This window comes from Rutidosis leptorrhynchoides, chromosome 3, assembly GCF_046630445.1.
Source record: "Rutidosis leptorrhynchoides isolate AG116_Rl617_1_P2 chromosome 3, CSIRO_AGI_Rlap_v1, whole genome shotgun sequence".
NCBI classification, from domain to species: domain Eukaryota; kingdom Viridiplantae; phylum Streptophyta; class Magnoliopsida; order Asterales; family Asteraceae; genus Rutidosis; species Rutidosis leptorrhynchoides.
Window position 1 is genome coordinate 7331266 of NC_092335.1, and position 20582 is coordinate 7351847.

At 32.7% G+C, this 20582-nt stretch overlaps 1 protein-coding gene across 1 annotated transcript; it reads right to left on the reverse strand.

The window, feature by feature from the left end:
• Window positions 1–8443: 8443 nt before the first annotated feature.
• Window positions 8444–12933, reverse strand: LOC139897703 (U-box domain-containing protein 35-like). Its single transcript, XM_071880397.1, has 7 exons — window positions 12738–12933; window positions 12518–12636; window positions 12298–12419; window positions 11046–11185; window positions 10059–10411; window positions 8763–9515; window positions 8444–8626 (listed from the first exon to the last, which is right to left on the reverse strand). The coding sequence occupies exons 1-7, from the start codon at window positions 12931–12933 to the stop codon at window positions 8444–8446; spliced, it is 1866 nt and encodes a 621-aa protein (XP_071736498.1).
• Window positions 12934–20582: the final 7649 nt, after the last annotated feature.

Below are 20582 nucleotides of genomic sequence, written 5' to 3' on the forward strand. Positions count from 1 at the left end.
CCATGTTTTATGGCTTTTAAAAGTGTGATGAGTGTGTTGTTAATCATGTTGTTTGTTCCTTTATCTTGTATTTAAGACGATTGAAGGTTGTAATCATTTTGTATTAAGTAATTCAATCCAACACGTCAAGCTTTCTTTCTTTTATATTCTTATTATTTTCTAAAACCTCTCACTTACAGTAAAATAACTTGTATGTTTTTATATGGTATCTAGAGCTTGGTTCTAAGATAAACTATTGTGTGCAAATACTCAAAGTTTACTCAAAGTTCCTAACTAGTTATCTTGCTATCAAAAATGGAAGGCTCAAATGGAAACAATGGTGGTATGGTCAATGGAATGGAGAAACTTGTAGGCAACAACTACAAGTATTGGAAGATGTGTATGGAGGCTTTTCTTCAAGGTCATGATCTATGGGAACTTGTGTCCGGAGGTGAAGCCATAATTCCCATAGAAACTCTAGAGAATGTAGAGTCAAGAAGAAAATGGAAAGTACGATGTGGAAAGGCTCTCTTTGCATTGAGAACTTCAATTAGCAAAGAGTTCATTGAACACGTTTGTGATATTACTTCTCCAAAAGAATTATGAGATACTCTTGAGAAACTCTTTTCTAAGAAAAACACCGCAAGGTTGCAATTCTTGGAAAACGAGTTAGCAATCTCAAGACAAGAAGGTATGAGTGTTTCCGAATATTTCTTACGGGTCAAAAATTTATGTTCTGAAATTTCAGAGATTGATGACAAAGAGAAAATTAGTGAAGCTCGTTTGCGAAGATATCTAATTCGCGGTTTGAAGAAAGAGTATGTCCCGTTCATAACCTCTATTCAGGGGTGGGCTACTCAACCTTCGGTTGAAGAATTGGAGAATTTACTCTCTAATCAAGAAGCTTTGGCCAAGCAAATGGCTAAAGGATTTGAAAATGACGCAGTTTTGTTTTCAAAGGGAAAGAATCACAAGAAAGGTTCTTCAAGCAAAGAAAAAGAAGAAGAGCAAACTAGTTACAAAGGTAATTATGAGAAGAAATCTCTTACATGCTACAAGTGTGGGAAGGTTGGTCACATCAAGAGATATTGTCGTTCCAAAGTCACAAAAGCAAACGTGGCTTGTTCAAGCAACGATGATGATGAAGTCAAATGGGAGCAATGTTTTACCGTTGATACGGTTGTCAAGAAGAATCAATGGATTGTTGATTCGGGTTGCTCTCATCATGTGACCGGTGATGGAACTCTTCTTCATGACGTTAGAGATTACAATCAAAATCGAGTTGTAATCACGGCCGACAACTCCACTCATCCGGTGAAAAAGGAAGGTAATGCTATTATTGATGTTAATAATGATACATTTACTTTAGAAGATGTTTATCTTGTTCCTAAATTGACCAAGAACTTAGTTTCGGTACCTCAAATTACCGAATCCGGAAAGTATGTTCTTTTTGGTCCAACGGATGTGAAATTCCTTGAGAATGTCAAGGAGATTGTGGGTGATGTTCTTTTCACGGGAGAAAAGAAAGGTTCTTTGTTTGTGTTGTCCGCAGGTGAAGCTTATGTGAAGAAAACAAGCTAAACCGACAACGGAGCTATTTGGCATGCAAGACTAGGCCATGTGGGATATCAAATGTTGCAAAAGATATTTTCACATAAGCTAGTTGATGGAATTCCTCAACTCAAGAATGTTCGTGAAGAGGTGATATGCCAAGGATGTCAATATGGAAAGTCGCACCGGCTTCCATATAAGAAGTCAACAAACCGAAAACAAGGTTTACTTGACTTGATTCATACGGATTTGATGGGGCCAACAAGAACACCAAGTTATAACGGTCATTGCTATGTCATGGTGTTAATTGATGACTATTCTCGGTTCACTTGGGTGAAATTCCTAAAGGAGAAAAGTGAAGCCTTATCAAAGTTCATAGAGTTCAAAGAAGCGGTAGAATCAGAATTTGGGAGAAAGGTAAGAGCTCTTAGGAGTGATAATGGTGGAGAATTCATGTCAAATGATTTCTTTACTTATTATAAAACAAATGGTATCTCTCGCTAAATGACTTGTCCGGATACTCCACAACAAAATGGGGTTTCAGAAAGAAAGATTGCTTACCTTGTTTCAATATGCTTATCTTGGTTACATGACAAAGGGTTGCCTAGGGAGCTATGGGCGGAAACACTTCAATGTGCTTGTCATGTGTCCAATCGGTTACCATCTTGTCCAGGTACACAAAAATCATCTTTTGAGCTAGCTTATGGTCAAAAGCCAAATGTAAGCTAGTTTAGGGTGTTTGGTTCTATTTGTTATGTTCATGTTCCAAAAGCCAACCGAACCAAACTTGACCCAAAAGCTCGAAAGTGTATTTTTGTTGGTTATGATTCTCACAGAAAAGGTTGGAGGTGTATGGATCAAGAAACAAACAAGTTTACCACTTCAAGAGATGTGGTATTTGATGAAGTGTCTTCTCAATTTTCTGAATCAAGCAAAAATGGTGAAGAAAATAGAGATTACAAATTTATGTTTCCTAGTTTCGACACTCAAGAAGAAAGTGAGAATGATGGTGTTTCTCAAACTCAAGAAGAGACACCTAGTGAAGAAGTACCAACTCAAGTTAGAAGGTCAACAAGAGAAAAGAGACAACCAAAACATCTAAGTGACTATGAGGTAAACACAGTCATAACTTGTTTCTTTTCAGGTGGCTTAACCGAAGAACCAACATGTTATGAAGAAGCTAAAGATTCTCCGGATTGGAGAAAAGCAATGCAAGAGGAGATTGATGCATTGGAAAAGAATGAAACTTGGGAGCTTGTTAAGAAACCGGAAGCATGTAAACCGGTTACTTGCAAATGGGTCTACCGTTTGAAGAAGAACTCGGATGGAACCATTGATAGGTTCAAGGCTCGGTTGGTGGCTCGTGGCTTTTGTCAAAGTTATGGGCTTGATTATGAGGAAACTTTTAGCCCCGTGGCTAAAATGGTAACGGTGAGAACAATAATCTCACTAGCAGCTTACAAAGGGTGGAAATTGTGGCAACTTGATGTGAAGAATGCTTTTCTATATGGAGAGCTTGATCGTGAGGTGTTAATGGAACAACCTATTGGGTTCATTTCAAATCAATTTCCAGAATATGTGTGCCGGTTGAAGAAAGCTCTTTATGGCTTGAAACAAGCTCCGAGAGCTTGGTATGGTAAGGTTGCACAATACCTTGTCTTTTGTGGTTTTAAGATTTCTGATGTAGATTCTAGTTTGTTTGTAAAGAAAGAATCAGGTTTCCATATTTTGGTGTTATTATATGTTGATGACATGATTATCACCGGAGGAAACGAGTCAGAAATCTCTCGTTTAAGTGATGATCTTTTGGTTCGTTTTGAAATGAAGAATCTGGGGGAGATTGGATGTTTTCTTGGCTTGGAAGTTGATAAATTAGAAAACGGGTACTTTATCTCTCAAAGGGGTTATGCAAGAAGTCTCTTGGAATGTTTCAACATGGGGGAGTCAAAGCCTATGACTACTCCAATTGAACTAAACCTCAAAATGAAGAAAGATCAAGGAAAACAGCTCAAGGATGTGAAGTTGTTCCGACAAATGGTTGGAAGTTTAATCTATCTAACTATCACAAGACCGGAAATTGCTTACTCGGTTGGCATTGTTTCACAATTTATGCAATGTCCAACTAATGTTCATCTTGATGCAGCAAAAAGGATCCTTCGTTATGTAAAAGGATCAATGGGTCACGGTTTGTGGTACAAGAAGTGTGATAATATCTTGTTAGATGGTTTCGTAGATGCAGATTGGATGGGAGACGCAAATGATCGTCATTCAACTTCGGGTTACTGTTTTAACATGGGTTCCGGTTATTTCATGGTGTAGCAAGAAGCAAGATGTTGTTGCTTTGTCTAGCACGGAAGCGGAATACATAGCTGCAACAATGGCGGCTCAAGAATGTACTTGGTTAAGAAGATTGATTGGTGACATACTTGAAAAAGTAGATTATGTTGTCAAATTGAAATGTGACAACGAAAGTGCAATCAAGCTTGCTTCGAATCCTGTGTTTCATGCCCGTACTAAACATATAGAAATGAGATATCATTTTATTCGTGAAAAGGTTCTTAGCGGGGAGATCGAGCTAGCAAATGTAAGGACAAATGCTCAAGTAGCCGACATCTTTACTAAAGCTCTAATGAAAGCCAAGTTCATGGAATTTCGAGAGACGTTGGGAATTGTTGATCGGGAGTTTGCACTAAGGGGGAGTATTAAAAATGCGACTCATTTAATTTAGTGAAAACAAACATGGGGCTTATTTTAATAGATATATGGGACATATATCTATTATAAGTGGCAGGTGGAAGTATTTAATAAACATGGAGTATTTGCAAGTGGCATGGATGATTTACCAACTCAACCCACTCCGGATTTCATTCCTTTCTTTTGCTTTTCTTGTATCATGGCAAACTTTATCCATGTTTTATGGCTTTTAAAAGTGTGATGAGTGTGTTGTTAATCATGTTGTTTGTTCCTTTATCTTGTATTTAAGACGATTGAAGGTTGTAATCATTTTGTATTAAGTAATTCAATCCAACACGTCAAGCTTTCTTTCTTTTATATTCTTATTGTTTTCTAAAACCTCTCATTTACAGTAAAATAACTTGTATGTTTTTATACGTGCCACTTAAACCATCTGAACCAACTTGAAATAACTGGAAGTTACAACCCAAACCAAGTTCCCGTTTTCCTCCACAAGTCTTGGATGTGTGAAGTAGATTAAACAATAAAGGGAAGTAAGATTGAAATAGCTTGGAGATTAAATTAAACTTGGAAGACAAGTCAAACTTTGAAGACAAGTGAAACTTGGAAGACAAGTTTATTTAAGGAATAAGAAGTTGTTTTCTATGGAATGTGTCTTGTACTTGAAGACTAAGTTAAACTTGTGCAACAAGGTTTTAGGTTTAATGCTTCCCTATAAATAGACCCATAAGCACATTGTAACTTTAAGCACTAATCAAATCAATAAAAAGCTCTCTAATTGGCCCTGGACTAAAGCAATCACAACGATTTCATATAACCACGTAATATCTTGTGTCGTTTATTTTTATTTTTTTTCCCAGTTAGTCGATTGTGGGATCACCATATTTTATTGGTGATTGTTGTTTGAGATTCATAATTCCTAACATCTTGAGCAATCGGATAACCAAACATAATGTGAGTGGCATCTTCAACTCTATAATTGTACATAACACAACCAGTTTCTTGTATCTCGCAACCCCTATGAGATAAATGGTCAAATGAAAATTTCTTTTAATTAGCCTTTGAAGATAACCATTCGTTATATGATCATATGAGAACTTTTTATGGACAGTTGGTGATTTTAACAACATTGTTCATCATTATTTGTCAAAGACAAAATTGCTGAAATGGTCCCTGTGATTTGTACCAAAATGCTGGTTTTGTCCCTGTGCTTTTTTTTTTGATGGATTTGGTCCCGGTAGTTTATAAAAGTTGCTGATTTAGTCCCTCTGACCGACGGCCGTCAAAAAAGGCCGTTAAGTCCATTCATGTGCCAGACATGTGAGGGTATTTTTGTCAGTTTCTTTCATTTATTAGCAAAATTGCTGAAATGGTCCCTGTAGTTTGTACCAAAATTGCGTAAACGGTCCCTGTGGTTTGTAAAAAAAATTGCTGAAATCAATTTATCTTATCTCCTTCCTCACCTTCATCTTTATCCTCAAAAAAGATGAAAAAACCCTAATTTATTAATTTTCTTCAAACACTTTAATTAACATTAACATTTTAAAATCAAACCCACCAAAACTAAAACTAAATCAAAACTATTAAAATTAAGATCAAAACTAAATCCAACCTCAAACTAAAACTAAATCCAACTTCAAATACTCATTTTATACAATCTTTACATCAAAACAAATTCAATTTCACTCCTAAATCCCACTTTCTGTTTATTAAAACCCAATTTAAAACCCACTTTCTCTTTACACGAAAGCAGCGATTCGTTTACCCCAAAATAATGCATACACGATCATCCGATCTTTTCTCTATCCACCAAACCCTTCATCCCCTTTTCTCCACCACCGTCAGTGGTGCCACCACCTTCCACCCTAGTTTTAATCATTTTGGTGGTAACGAATTGAAGCAGGAAACAAATTGGTTTCAAATTGCAGATCCAGATAACGAATTGCAGCAGGTAAGGAACTGAAGAAATAGAAGGATAATAGCAACAGGTACAATCATTCATCTTCAACAACCACCACAGTCGTCATCTTCACCAAATCGAGTCATCAAAACGATTTAATTATCAAAACGAAACCCAGATGTAGATGCGATAAAGAAGACAAATCTCAGATCCAGATGCAATCGGGTTTGAACGATCGGATCTGAAACTAATTTGTTTATTTCATATGTTTCTAATTTATGTTTCTAATGTTTCTTAGTTTCTGCTGCTATTATTAATTTCTTATGTTTCCATGTTTTTGCTGATATTCTAATTTAGATGAAGTTAGGTTTTGTAATTTGATTTTGTAAATTTGATTTTGTATATTGGATTTAGTTTTAGTTTGAGGTTGGATTTAGTTTTAGTTTGAGGTTGGATTTAGTTTTGAGATTAATTTTAATAGTTTCGATTTAGTTTTAGTTTTGGTAGGTTTGATTTTACCATGTTAATGTTAATTAGAGTGTTTGAAGAAAATTAATAAATTAGGATTTTTTCATCTTTTTTGAGGATAAAGATGAAGGTGTGGAAAGAGATATGGTAAATTGATTTCAGCAATTTTTTTACAAACCACAGGGACTATTCCAGCAATTTTGGTACAAACTACAGGGACCATTTCAGCAATTTTGCTAATAAATGAAAGAAACTGATGAAAATACCCTCACATATCTGGCACATGACTGGACTTAACGGCCTTTTTTGACGGCCGTCGGTCAGAGGGACTAAATCAGCAACTTTTATAAACCACCGGGACCAAATCCATCAAAAAAAAGCACAGGGATGAAACCAGCATTTTGATACAAACCACAGGGACTATTTCAGCAATTTTGTCTTTGTCAAATATTCACTCATACTTTGGATTCTTGATTATGATTAAACATTAGTACATTAGAATTTATTACTTCTGATTTCCTTGTATGTTTACGTGTTTGACTATTTGTTTTTAGTGATGGGCTGATTTACCTTGTATGCACTGAACCATATAGTAATGTATTACTAATCTCTTGATTTTAGATTTTTGTTAAGTTACTTAAAGTATGTTTGATAAACAAACCATTTTTATATTCAAGTTTATGTTGGGATTTAACAAGTTTCATGATACTTAAAACCATTTAAGAATCAATTAAAAGCGGAAGCATGTAATTACCATTTTAGAACATGTTAATCTTTAACCAATTAAAGTTAAATCCCAATTAGGATCAAGTTGAGAAATAAGCTTACAAACTACAAGCAAGAATAAGATGTTATACCTATTCCAAGCTAGTTGAAAGTGATGAAGATGATGATGTTGAATGGAGCTTCAAATGGATGAAACCTCAAGTAGTTATACCCCAAACTTGTGCACCAACACCCTAGCTTTGGTTAGGATTTAATTACACTTGAATGTTGCTTGCAAAAACCAAACTTTGAATCCCTTTGAGCACCTAAAAGCCCACGGCTGCAGTAGCAGTTTTTGGGAGAGTTTTGAGCAGAATTTTTACAAGTATCTTGCATGTGTGTGTTCCTTCAAGAGTCAAGATGCTTACATATGGAAATGAGAAAGTATGGGTGAAAGATTCGAAGCCTAAAGCATGTGTATCTCATTCCCTATGCCACTACTCTTTCAAGTATTATTAAATAAGTTTTATAAAAGTAATTAGATTTTATAAAACTCTCCATAATACTTCCATATGTATATATTTGTTATGTACATTTATTTTATAAAACCAAAACTTTATAAAATGTAACATAACAAAATAAATTATTTAACCTATAAATAATTTAAACTCTTGTTATATATATAAATTAATCCATAATTTATGTATATATATACACATCAAGTAATATTTCAGAAAACCATTTTTCTTGAAGTTCAAGTGTCGCGTATTTGATCAATGAACCAATCGTTAAAATCAAAGACGAATAAGGTGTCGGTAAGTTTGTTATTGGGTATGACCCGACTTGGATCATAATATATTAGCCACATTAATTAAATATGTCTCTCGGGCATACGAAATACCTTCAGTTTAATGATAAATTTATTCACTTGGGTTGTTATTGACTAGTCGAGGACAGTTATATAGTACTCCATTATATATATAGTTAAGACTCGTATATTATATATACATATACATGTACATAATATTAGCACATATGTTTTTGGAACATATATATATATATATATATATATATATATATATATATATATATATATATATATATATATATATTCGTTCATAATATTAACCAAATTTGTTTCTCAAACTATTGTGTTCTCAACTTCCACTCCATGATTGCAGATAAAAGTGTGTGATTTGGTGTTAAGTTCCTATCAGTTAACGGTAAATTCGTCGTTGGGGAACAACCACTCTCCTCAAACCATTTTTCTATCGCCCTTCGATCATAAGTGTAACCATCAGCAGCAACACAAGGATCAACCATTACATCCTGCATGAATTATATATCATCAATCACATGAAATTCATCTTATTAATAAATAATATGGTCCATGTGAATCCGTCCAAATCATTACCCAACTTGCCCAACCTATCTAACTCATACATTTGGCACATATGAAGCTAACCTTGACTAACGGACAAATGAAGTCATTTGGTGGGATGGTTCTAGCCATTGATATGGTTCTTTGAGCTTCATCAGCAATTGCTTTCAGCCTTTCTAGTACCGGAAGAACCACATCTTTCAAATCAGGCCTATCTCTTCGTCGAAGTTCGGCACAACTCAAAGCCAAAACAGCTAGCTCCTTAGTTTCATTAATCGGCCACTCACCCGCTCCTCGATCCAACACCGTGTCTAACATATCATCTTCAAGAGCAGATTCAACCAATTCTATGATTGCAATGGCTGGTCTTGCAGTCAGCAGCTGCAATATCACTATACCTAGAGCATAAACATCGGATTTCGGAGAAACTAATCCTGTCCGTTGATACTCTGGATCGATGTAACACAAGGTTCCTGCAAGACTCATGTATTGGTAAATAGTGAATGCCGAAGAAGGGTCCCACTGAATCATAGTTGACATACCAACGTCGCCTATTTTACTCATAAGATTATGATCAAGCAATATATTTGCAGGTTTTAAGTCACGATGAATGATTGACTTTGGCTTTGTGTTGTGAAGGAAAATTAGTGCCGAAGCTACTTCCCACGCAATACGGAACCGATCATACCATGCGATCGGTGGTGTGTCATTTTTACAAAATAATCTATCCTCCAAACTCGCATTCTCCATGTACTCGTAAACCAAGCAGCCATGATCAATACACGCACCGATTAAAATAACCAAATGAGGATGTCGCGTTCTACTTAATAGCTCAAGCTGCAAAATCAAGTAATCTATTTAATGAAAACCTTTCATGCATAAAATGTTGTAGATAATCAGCTGAAAATGATGCAAATCATAGTCCTACATCGGAAGTTGAAAGAAACAAATGTATATTTATAAACTTATGGGAGCCTACCATTGTCACAAATTGCTTTTAGAGTACTGAGGAATTCATGAGTTTATACGTAGGACATGTTGTTAGGCCTAAGCAATCCTAGAAATGGTATCGAAGCTATGGTTGAAGCATTAGCATGTTAGATAAACCGATTAAGGGGGTGATTGTTGGAGATAATTAGTTCAAATGTATGCGTATTAGCAGAATTTGAAAGGAACAAATGTATACTTATAAGCCTTTGAGAACATCCCTCTATCACCGATTGATTTTATAGTACTAGTAACTCATGGGCTAGGACATGTTAATCTTACATAAAACGTCTGTTTAGTTAAAGAAATGTTTCTTATATTCTTTTTATCTTCGTTTTTCTAGATAATGTGATGTCTTATTATATCACTTCTTGAGAAAAGTTGAGGTCATACCTCCTGTTGAAATTGCCTGGTTCTATGAATATCCTGAGAATGAAGAACTTTAACAGCAGAAACAGTATGATTAAAGCATGCTTTATATACAGTTCCATTCCCTCCCGTTCCTATTTTAAGATGTTCAGAAAATGAACAACAAGCCGCCATTATCTCTTCATATGTGAACTTTTGGTAGTGTAGTGAGGTTTCGGTTATCTCTTCAAATGTCAACTTATTTCTAGGAGTATTTATAGAACCTGTTTTTTTGTGAAGAGTGTTGTTTACGAACGAAAGAGCTTCAAAACCTTGCATCGATAGTGGATTTGAAAAGAATTGAGAGTATGAAGTAGCCGAGCCTTGGTCTGTCCACTCTGTTATTAAGTAGTCAGAAATTAAACACCATCAAACAAAAATAAACTACAACTTATTAAAATCAAATTTGGTATAAACTTCTCAATATCCAACACCAAATTCTTAATCATGAATTACATACGTATTTCGACAATATCAATGATTTGAGCAAACAAACTCGATATTGGGTTCATACATGAATTTACTTTGCATTTAGACAATGAATATTAGAGTGTTTGTACATGATTATGTGTGTTGTTCGTATGAAAGTAATCTTCCTTATAATAGAATTTGAAAATCGGTTATTTGCGTTTGGAATACAAAGGTTGCAACCTTTCATATTTGTCTGGAATACTGATTGGTATTTTGCTGGGAAATATTGTTTGGTTAAATACCAATCGGTAAATACAACGCATGGGCCAAATTGGGGGACGATAGGCCCTCTAAGGGGGCGTTGGCCCATTGTCCGCATTATTTCCGTAACAGTTTCAGTTAGCTTGAACGAGTGTGCAGTCCACACTCTCCAAACTTGTCATTAAGCATAAATAGATATCCATTTGTTTTCTAGTGAATCATAATTAACTAAAATGTTATCCATAGCGCTAAAATCATCGGTTATACATTAATAGTCCGTTGACCTCAAAAATCAAATACCTGTTTGGAAGCTGAGATCAAAAGATCCGTTGCTCATAGAATCAGAAGCACAGAATGAAGATAGTTTTCCTTTTGAAATATCATAGACGGTACAAAAGCTCGGTATGTTTTCTGAGATTCTTGACGATAACTTCCTCCCCCTAAAACGCAAGTAATAATAATAAGCATCTATAAAATAACAAACAAAATACGTATATATTTATATTTAACTAGTTTATGATTCCGTGTGCTGCACGACATTTGTATAAATTAGTAGTCGATAACTTTAATATTGATACTTATCAAATTTATAATAATACAATTACAATAAAAAAAATCCTTTATTACTGATAATATTTGTATCGAAAAAATTAGTATTAAATACTAACGCATAGATTATGAGCTCGTCCGTTGGAATCATTTTAACTTCAAGTGACCAATAATCGATAAAACACCAAACATTAGCCTTAAAAAGTTGTTATAAAACCGATCGTTAAGAATTATACATCTAATTGTGTATGTTTTTAATACAAACTAATTTCATTATATCAAGATCTCAAACGAAGCAAAGCAGACATACATATAAATATTTATAAGGATTATCAAATAACCATTTAACTTCAATTGACAAACATGGACCCGTGCGTTTATATAATATTCTACAGATATTATATTAACGTAATTTTTTAAATTAATGCCCAAACTGTAAATTAATTTTGTATTATAATATATCATTCATTAATAATATTATAATGTTACTAAAGAAATATCTATTTTGTAATTTTTATTACAATAAAAAAATTGTAAATGTTTTTAAATGTACGACCATTTACATTTATTATCAATATCAATATTTATATTAAAACAATGTATCGGTTTAATATAAATTTAAAGTTATTATGATATTATCTATTTTATTATAGAAAACTAATAATTTAAACCTCATTTATCAATATTACTCCGTATTAATATAATTATAACATCCGTTAATATTAATATAATATTATATGATGATTTAATATAATATTTTGGCTAATGAAAACTGTATATTTAATTAAATTGGGATATCTAATAATCAAATTAACATATAGAAATAACTTATAGACTCACATGTGATATGAATAAAGGACGAATTGACACGTGTCATGAATAAATAAGGAATTGACACGTAAGATTATTGTCACACATTTTATATATATAATAATAATAATAATGTATAAATAGATTGATAGATAGATAGATTATAAAAAAACGTTTAAAAATAATTCGATACCTCGAGAACATGCTGTTTGGTGAAACTCCAATCACAAGTTTATTAATGTTGTGTTTAATAATTTCTTGTTTTATTGCATCCACAATATCATCTGGCTCAAATTGTACAATTTCTGCTTCCACCTGACCAAAAACAAAACAATTGTTATCTTAATATTGTTTACATAACTCAGTCCATATTTAAGAAATTACATCAAGGCATCAAGCTCAAACAGTCAAACCTTTCGCCTAGAACACATATTCTTGAAAATTAGGAGCTTTTCGTAAATCTGACATTCGATTTCTTTCTTGTAAGCAATCCTTATATCCTCTCTCACTTGAGAAATTGGGACGGTACCCACTAGAAAACAATGCAAAAGATTTCATCTTTAAATACAAAATATGAAATTACATGAAAAAAAAAAAAAAAAAAAAAAAAAGAAATTTGAAGCCGAAACTCACTTGGAGTTGGAACTCTTGAAATTTTCGGGCGAATGAAGAATAACTTGAATAAAACTGTACCCTCATATGCAAATTTATCCAATGCCCATTTAACAATATATTTTGTTTTTCTACTTCCATTAACAACTAAAGCAACCACCAAATATGAAGGTGTTACTAATTCATCCACCCCTTCAATCATTTCATCATTCTCCATGCTTCTGCAAAATTACCCATAAAGTTTTATGTAATATTGTAAATTGTCTTAATTAATGTAATAAACAAATTTAAAGGGCAAGCTAATTTAACTTCATTTTTTTTTTTTTTCACCCCAAAAAATCACAAAGGTCATAACTTTAAAATATGAAAGCTAAAACCTATTATCATCTAAATTATGACCAAACCCGTGTGTTCATTTAACGTGTATATATATATATATACTAGTTTTATGAGCCCGTGCGTTGCACGATAGTTGTACAAATTCGTATTCGATAATTTTAGTATTGATATGTTATTAAATGCAAAACATAATTGCAATGAAAAACATTATTAATTACTAATATTATTTGTATCGAGAGCATTAATATTGAATACTAACATGAGCTCGTGTATTGCAAGACAATTGTATAAATTAGTATTCAATAACGTTAGTATTAATATTTATCAAATGTATAACACAATTACAATGAAAAACTGTTTATTACTAATAACATTTGTATCAAAAACATTAGTATTTATACTAACGCATAAATTATGAGCCCGTCTATGTGACAGATTGTTTATTTAAAAATATTAAACTATTTAACTAATAATAATAATAATTATCTTAATAAAATAATAATAATAATAATTAATTAATTAATTATTAACAAAGTAATAAATGAGATAATGTTAAAAGCTAATTATCTATTCACAATAAATAAGAAAAATTATTTATTATGTGATTGTATAAATATATTATTAAAGTAAAATATTTTAATCTGTATAAGAATATAATCCTATTATGATGTTAAAAAATCTCATTTTCATTTTCATTATTATAATTATATTTATTCAGTTTCATCATAAATATGTAAATAATTTACTTGATACTCTTAATGTCACGTAGAAAACTAATTGCATACATTTTTTAAATATATATGGAAACTTTAAATTACATACCTTTCTTTAAGGGAGTTATTTTAGGGAGTTATATCATTTAATTAAGATAATGACACGTAAGATTATTTAATTCAGTTTAATTAAAAAAATGACACGTATGATTATTTAATTCAAATTAATTGATAAATTGACACGTAGGATTATTGGCACGCGCTTTATAATAATGTATATATATATATATATATATATATATATATATATATATATATATATATATATATATATATATATATATATATATATATATATATATATATATATATATATATCCAACGTATTTACGTACATTCTTCTTCTAATCGATCTACACATATCTTTTAGTTTATCTATTTTTTTTTTCTTAACTTCATAACCTTCATTCACAATATATAATTCATGGGTACTTGCGAACTAGTAGATCGACTAACAACCAGTTTTTTTTTTCGACATTTTTTTTTTTCGTTTATTTTTTGGAACAATCAGAAAACATATATTGACAAAACACTCGATCACCAAGGTCAAACATTAAAACAAATCAAAAATCTATAATAACGTAAACTCGTTACTATTTATAGAGTATAGAGTATATGATAATTTAGGAAATTACTACTAATAATAATTACATTTCAAATTTTGATTGCTAAATTATATTACTAATAGTTAACAATTAACATTAATTAACATTAACAATGCTATTTATATAAAAACAATAATAATAAATACATACGTCAAATGAAAACTCAATTTAATATTTTTAAGAATCAAACATACAATCTAAAACCATCGATATTTATATCTCAATGACAAGTTATACCGCTTGGCCAAGGTCCTTTTGATATCAAAATGCCATTATTACAAATTATAACGAGTGACACGTTCACTTAAAAAAAAAAAAAATTTGTGCTTTTGGTCTAAGTGAAAGAACACTATCTTAACACTCATGCAGATTTAACAAATAAACATATATAATACATGAGTATACACCTATACGTGGAAAACTGATCGAACAGCAAGATTTGTTTGGGATGACGCGAAAGGATTAGAATTGAATGGGTCGCTAGCTAGGGGTTTTTATTTTCATTTCTTTTTGCTGTTTAATTTTCTTATTTGTAATTGAAATACTTAAAGATATACTGTAGTTAACTAGAGATAACCTTGAAAATCCGTAATTTATTTTAACTAATCTTAAAAACCCAAAAAAATAAATAAATAAATAATTGTAGCAAGAAAATAAAGAATAACCCGTACCAAAATATCAGAATCGTTGAAACGTGACCGAAAAAATTAATACTTCAATGAAGAAAGCACAAGATTCATATGTTTTTTTTTTCTCTCTCTCTCAAATGTGGTTAATAAATATAAATAGGTGATCATTTTTTGTTTATGGATATATAGAGAAAACATACGTATTTCTTATTATTCTATATGTTGTATACAAGGTATATACTCAGTTTGAACCATGCAATAGTGTTTTTATTTTTCAACGACAGTGATAAGTTTATTAACTAATGCTCATAAAAATAGTGTTAAAATTATATATGATAACTTCTGGTTTAATTGATTAATTTATTTCAACTGGACAATATGTGAAGCAATTTGGATTATATATTATACCCGCTATAGTAAGTATTTAAACATAGTTACGTAGTTCGGTTTTGATATTCTTATAAGATGTCCTATAGTTAAGTCGTTGAATTTTGATTAAAAATAAAATAAATAAGTGTCTTATGTTTAAAACTAAGTGAATAACTAGTTAGATTCTGTACATCTAAATAAAATTACATACCCTATTTATTTATTTATATATATATATTTTTTTTTGAACAACAGTTTTTGAGATCACCCAGTGGGACTACGAACCACTCACGCGATCATCTCATGCAGTTGCATAACCTGCCCCCAGCTACTGCCATGGAAGAAATCCGGACCAATCCGAGGGCATAGCCAGTAAAACCCCTCCTCCCCGCTGCCCACGCAACGCAATGTGCGAAAGGCGATCTTGGGTGAATTCCAAAGTCAGGGGGATAACATTGTGTAATGTTATACTACTCGGTAGTCGAACTCCAGACCTCTAACAAAGAGTGTCGTCGCTACCACTAGTCGTCTGGATTGACCTATGCAGACGACTAGTCGTCCGGATTCGTCGCCCGAAAAAGTCGTTTTTCTAGTAGTGACTTGAGCTACAACCGAAGGTTAATTATTTACCCTACTAATAGCGTAAAATATCAAACTTTTATTTACTACGAGTATATATACATATGAGCAAAAGTGGGTTACTATTGATGAGTAGTAGCCCACTTCCATGCTTAGAGGAGTTGTACGTTCCGCTTAAATCGTCGTACTCACCAGCACCCTTTACTAACAAATGTCAAACACCTCAAACTTCAAGGGCTAAAGTGAAACTTACATATTTCTAAATAAAAAAACTTAAAAAAAAAAAAAACTCACCAAATCTTCAACGGACCACATCTTCTCGCTCGCCACACGTTAAATTTTTCCGAAACCATGGTTCAACTCGAAATAATTTTACGAACACAACGCAACTACCTATACGCAAAATGGACGCTTTTCAAAGAACGCTAAATATCTCGGGTGTAACGACCCGTCAAAATCGCTATTGACGCGGCACGTTAATCATTGATTCCACAGTGAGGTTTTGACCTCTATATGATACGTTTTGATAAAATATTGCATTCATTAAAATAAGTGACTTTCTAAACATAGAAAGTTATAAACATGTGGGCAAGTGCTTAGGTATAAGCAAAACCCCGAAATACATAAGTCTTTAATTTACAGGTTGACATCACAGTCCAATTATTTATTACACAACGCAGTTTTATTTTGAATGCAATAAACTTTGTACAAAGCATGAGAGACTCCATGCAGGCAACAAGCACATCACAGCGGAAGCATTCTAAGGACCTGAGAATAAAACATGCTAAAAAGTCAACACGAATGTTGGTGAGTTATAGGTTTAATTGCTCGAGTCATAAACATATATAAAGATAGACCACAAGATTTCATCAAAAGTTTATCAATAGATTCTACGTAACAGAGCACCCTGGTAACTAAACTTAACGCTATAGTGATAATTACCCCATTCGTTTTAATACACGCAAACCAACGTGTCTTAAACTCAAATAACATACGTCCGTTAAAAGGCTAGCGCTCTAGCTCGGACGGGGATGTCAAGCCCTATGGATCCATATACAATTATTCGCGCCCACCAGTCCATATCCTATGTACTGGCAGCTACTAGTTACCAAAGCTAAGGGATTTTCGGTTTAACTCAGTGTAGAATTTTGTATGTACTTGTGTCTTATTGCGTTTAAAATAAATTGCATGTATTCTCAGCCCAAAAATATTTAAAGTATTTAAAAAGGGAGACTATAACTCACAGTTCAATATTGCGATTCAATATTGTAGGCAAATTGCGTAGACGTAATGATGGTAGACGACTGTATGGTTGGCCTTGGATTCAAGAACAATACCCCGAATAATACCTAATATTTCCTTAGCTTAAAGCGGTTTGAAACCCGAATTAAAACACCCTCGTATATAACTTATTATTATTAAACTTAAATTTAAAATTATAATTATAATATAAATAAAAATATTGAGAGTTTAATTTGAAAAAAATTCGTCGAACGAACTGCGTATTTATATTACTTTTCGATTTACTGTAGCTCATGCGATCGCATGAGTTTTCAGTGTTTTTGCCATGCGATCGCATGGCCGCCTTTTCCGTTTTTGTTTGCTAGTTCGTCGACATCAAATAGTGTTTACTGTAGCAAATAGTGTTACTGTAGCAAATAGTGTTTTACTGTAGCAAATAGTGTTTTACTGTAGCAAATAGTGTTTTACTGTAGCAAATCACTGTAGCAAACTCGTTTTCACTGTAGCACTGTAGCAAAATACGGTTTCACTGTAGCAAATAGTGTTTTACTGTAGCAAATTCATTTTTACTGTAGCAATTAATGTTTTACTGTAGGAAAGTCGTTTTTACTTGTACATCTTATAATATATATATATACATACATATATGTATATTTACATAATATTAAATCATAAAGAGAATTGGTTTAAATTAGTAGAAATTTTTCGGGTCATCACATCGGGCTATTATTCATACACGTTGTTTTTTTAATATTATGTTTTCCCTTAGTGTTCGTTCTGGCCTTCCGCTGCAAAGCGCGGGGCTCATTTACTAGTTTAGTTACACTTGCCGTAACACTTACGCATGTGTAGTAACAAATGTGGGTTAAAATTGTTTAGTTACTTGTAACCTTCTATTTGGCATATATGTTTATCACAATGAAGTTCTATAAATATCAAATCATGATAGGAAAAGAGTTTATACACCATTAAATTAAATTTATGAACGTTTTATTTAGTTTAAATTGAGATTTAGTACAATGTGAGAACATTTTTTCAAAAAATGGCACAAAATATTGAAGTTTAAGAGAAAATATGATTGTGTGATCGTCACTTTCACATTTCTGAGAGCCTTGTGGGACCTAGCTTGACTTTGTAATTAAATTACTGTAATGTAATACGTAGTATGAGTGTATATGGTTGGTTCTGAAAGAAGTTGGACAAGGATCGTAGCCAATCATTTACAAATGTTCGAGTTAAACGAATCTTTCATCAGCATAAAAATGTCAACTGCCACTTGTTGCACACATGAACGTGTTAAAAGTCGTCTTTATTTGTTAGCTTCTCCGGCCCAATTTAATTGGGAAGGTGATATTTTTATCATGATTTTCGATAGATTTACATGAGTTCTATCGCTTAAACTTCACAAGTAGTATATATTTTTGAGTGGTTAGAAAAAATCGTCAGAAATGATCAAATTATAACATGATTATGTCGTGTACATTTGAATAAAAATATTCCACTTTCTAAGGTTGCCCGAATACAAAAACCTTATCTGTTTATACATATGTTCATGCACACACTATCAATATATAGCTATACATGTCTCCATTGAAAATTTTTACAAGGTCACCTAGTTGTTTTTGGATAAAATTTATGGACGGTGATATATCTAAACTAATATTTGATAGATCCACCCATATTTGATGTCTTCTTCCAAAAATACCCTCTAATAAATTAGCAATAAAAATTGTGCAACACATAATTTAAGGGTATATTAGCCAATTTAAGTGGATCTATCAAAATGAAGTTTGGAAATATCAATTCCTAAAATTTATATACATCCATTTATTTTATTTCTTTAAAGTTTGTGTATATGCCTTCAATTTTTGAAATTTAGACGATAATTGCTGAAGTAAGTAACGAACATATGATCGATGCTTCTGAAATATAAATGCTATATGTCAAATAGTGTTTACTGTAGCAAATAGTGTTACTGTAGCAAATAGTGTTTTACTGTAGCAAATAGTGTTTTACTGTAGCAAATAGTGTTTTACTGTAGCAAATCACTGTAGCAAACTCGTTTTCACTGTAGCACTGTAGCAAAATACGGTTTCACTGTAGCAAATAGTGTTTTACTGTAGCAAATTCATTTTTACTGTAGCAATTAATGTTTTACTGTAGGAAAGTCGTTTTTACTTGTACATCTTATAATATATATATATACATACATATATGTATATTTACATAATATTAAATCATAAAGAGAATTGGTTTAAATTAGTAGAAATTTTTCGGGTCATCACATTACCTCCCCGTTAAAGAAAATTTCGTCCCGAAATTTTGAGTAGTACCTGTTTCATGAGCGATATCAGTGAACAAATGTGGATACTTTTGCTTCATTTGATCTTCACGTTCCCAAGTAAACTCGGGTCCTCGTCTTGCGTTCCAACGAACCCTAACTATCGGTATTTTGCTTTGTTTTAATTGTTTGACCTCACGGTCCATGATTTCAACAGGTTCTTCGATAAAATGGAGTTTATCATTAATTCGTATTTCGTCAAGAGGAATTATGACATCCTCTTCAGCTAAACATTTCTTCAAATTTGACACGTGAAATGTGTCGTGAACACTACTAAGTTCTTGCGGTAGCTTTAATCGATAAGCAACTGCTCCAATTCTTTCGGTGATTTCAAAGGGTCCTACGTACCTAGGACTTAGCTTTCCTCGTTTACCGAATCGTACAACGCCTTTCCAGGGTGACACTTTCAACATGACATTGTCGCCCACTTGAAATTCTAGCGGTTTTCTTCTTACATCAGCATAACTCTTTTGGCGACTCATGGCCGTTTTCAATCGCTGTTGTATTTGAATGATCTTTTCGGTGGTTTCTTGAATAATTTCTGGTCCAGTAAGTTGTCTTTCTCCTACTTCACTCCAACAGATAGGAGATCTGCACTTTCTACCGTAAAGTGCTTCAAATGGTGCTGCGTTGATGCTCGTATGATAGCTGTTATTGTATGAAAATTCTGCCAACGGTAAGTGTCGATCCCAACTGGTTCCAAAGTCAATCACGCATGCCCGTAACATGTCTTCCAATGTTTGTATTGTTCTTTCACTTTGACCATCTGTCTGTGGGTGATAAGCGGTGCTCATATCTAATCGAGTTCCCAATGCTTTTTGTAATGACTGCCAGAAACGTGATGTGAATCGGGTGTCGCGATCAGATATGATAGAGATGGGTACACCATGCCTGGAAACTACTTCCTTCAAATATAGGCGTGCTAATTTCTCCATACTGTCTGTCTCCTTTATTGGTAGAAAGTGAGCTGATTTAGTTAGACGATCAAC

Bases quoted from the DNA above. Each gene is read 5' to 3' on its own strand.
- LOC139897703 (XM_071880397.1), bottom strand. From the start codon at position 12,933: ATGGAGAATGATGAAATGATTGAAGGGGTGGATGAATTAGTAACACCT. The intron at 12,420-12,517 runs GTTTGACTGTTT...GTTTTTGGTCAG, and splicing joins ATATGTGTTCTAGGCGAAAG to GTGGAAGCAGAAATTGTACA. The intron at 10,412-11,045 runs GTATTTGATTTT...ACTTAATAACAG, and splicing joins TGATCTCAGCTTCCAAACAG to AGTGGACAGACCAAGGCTCG.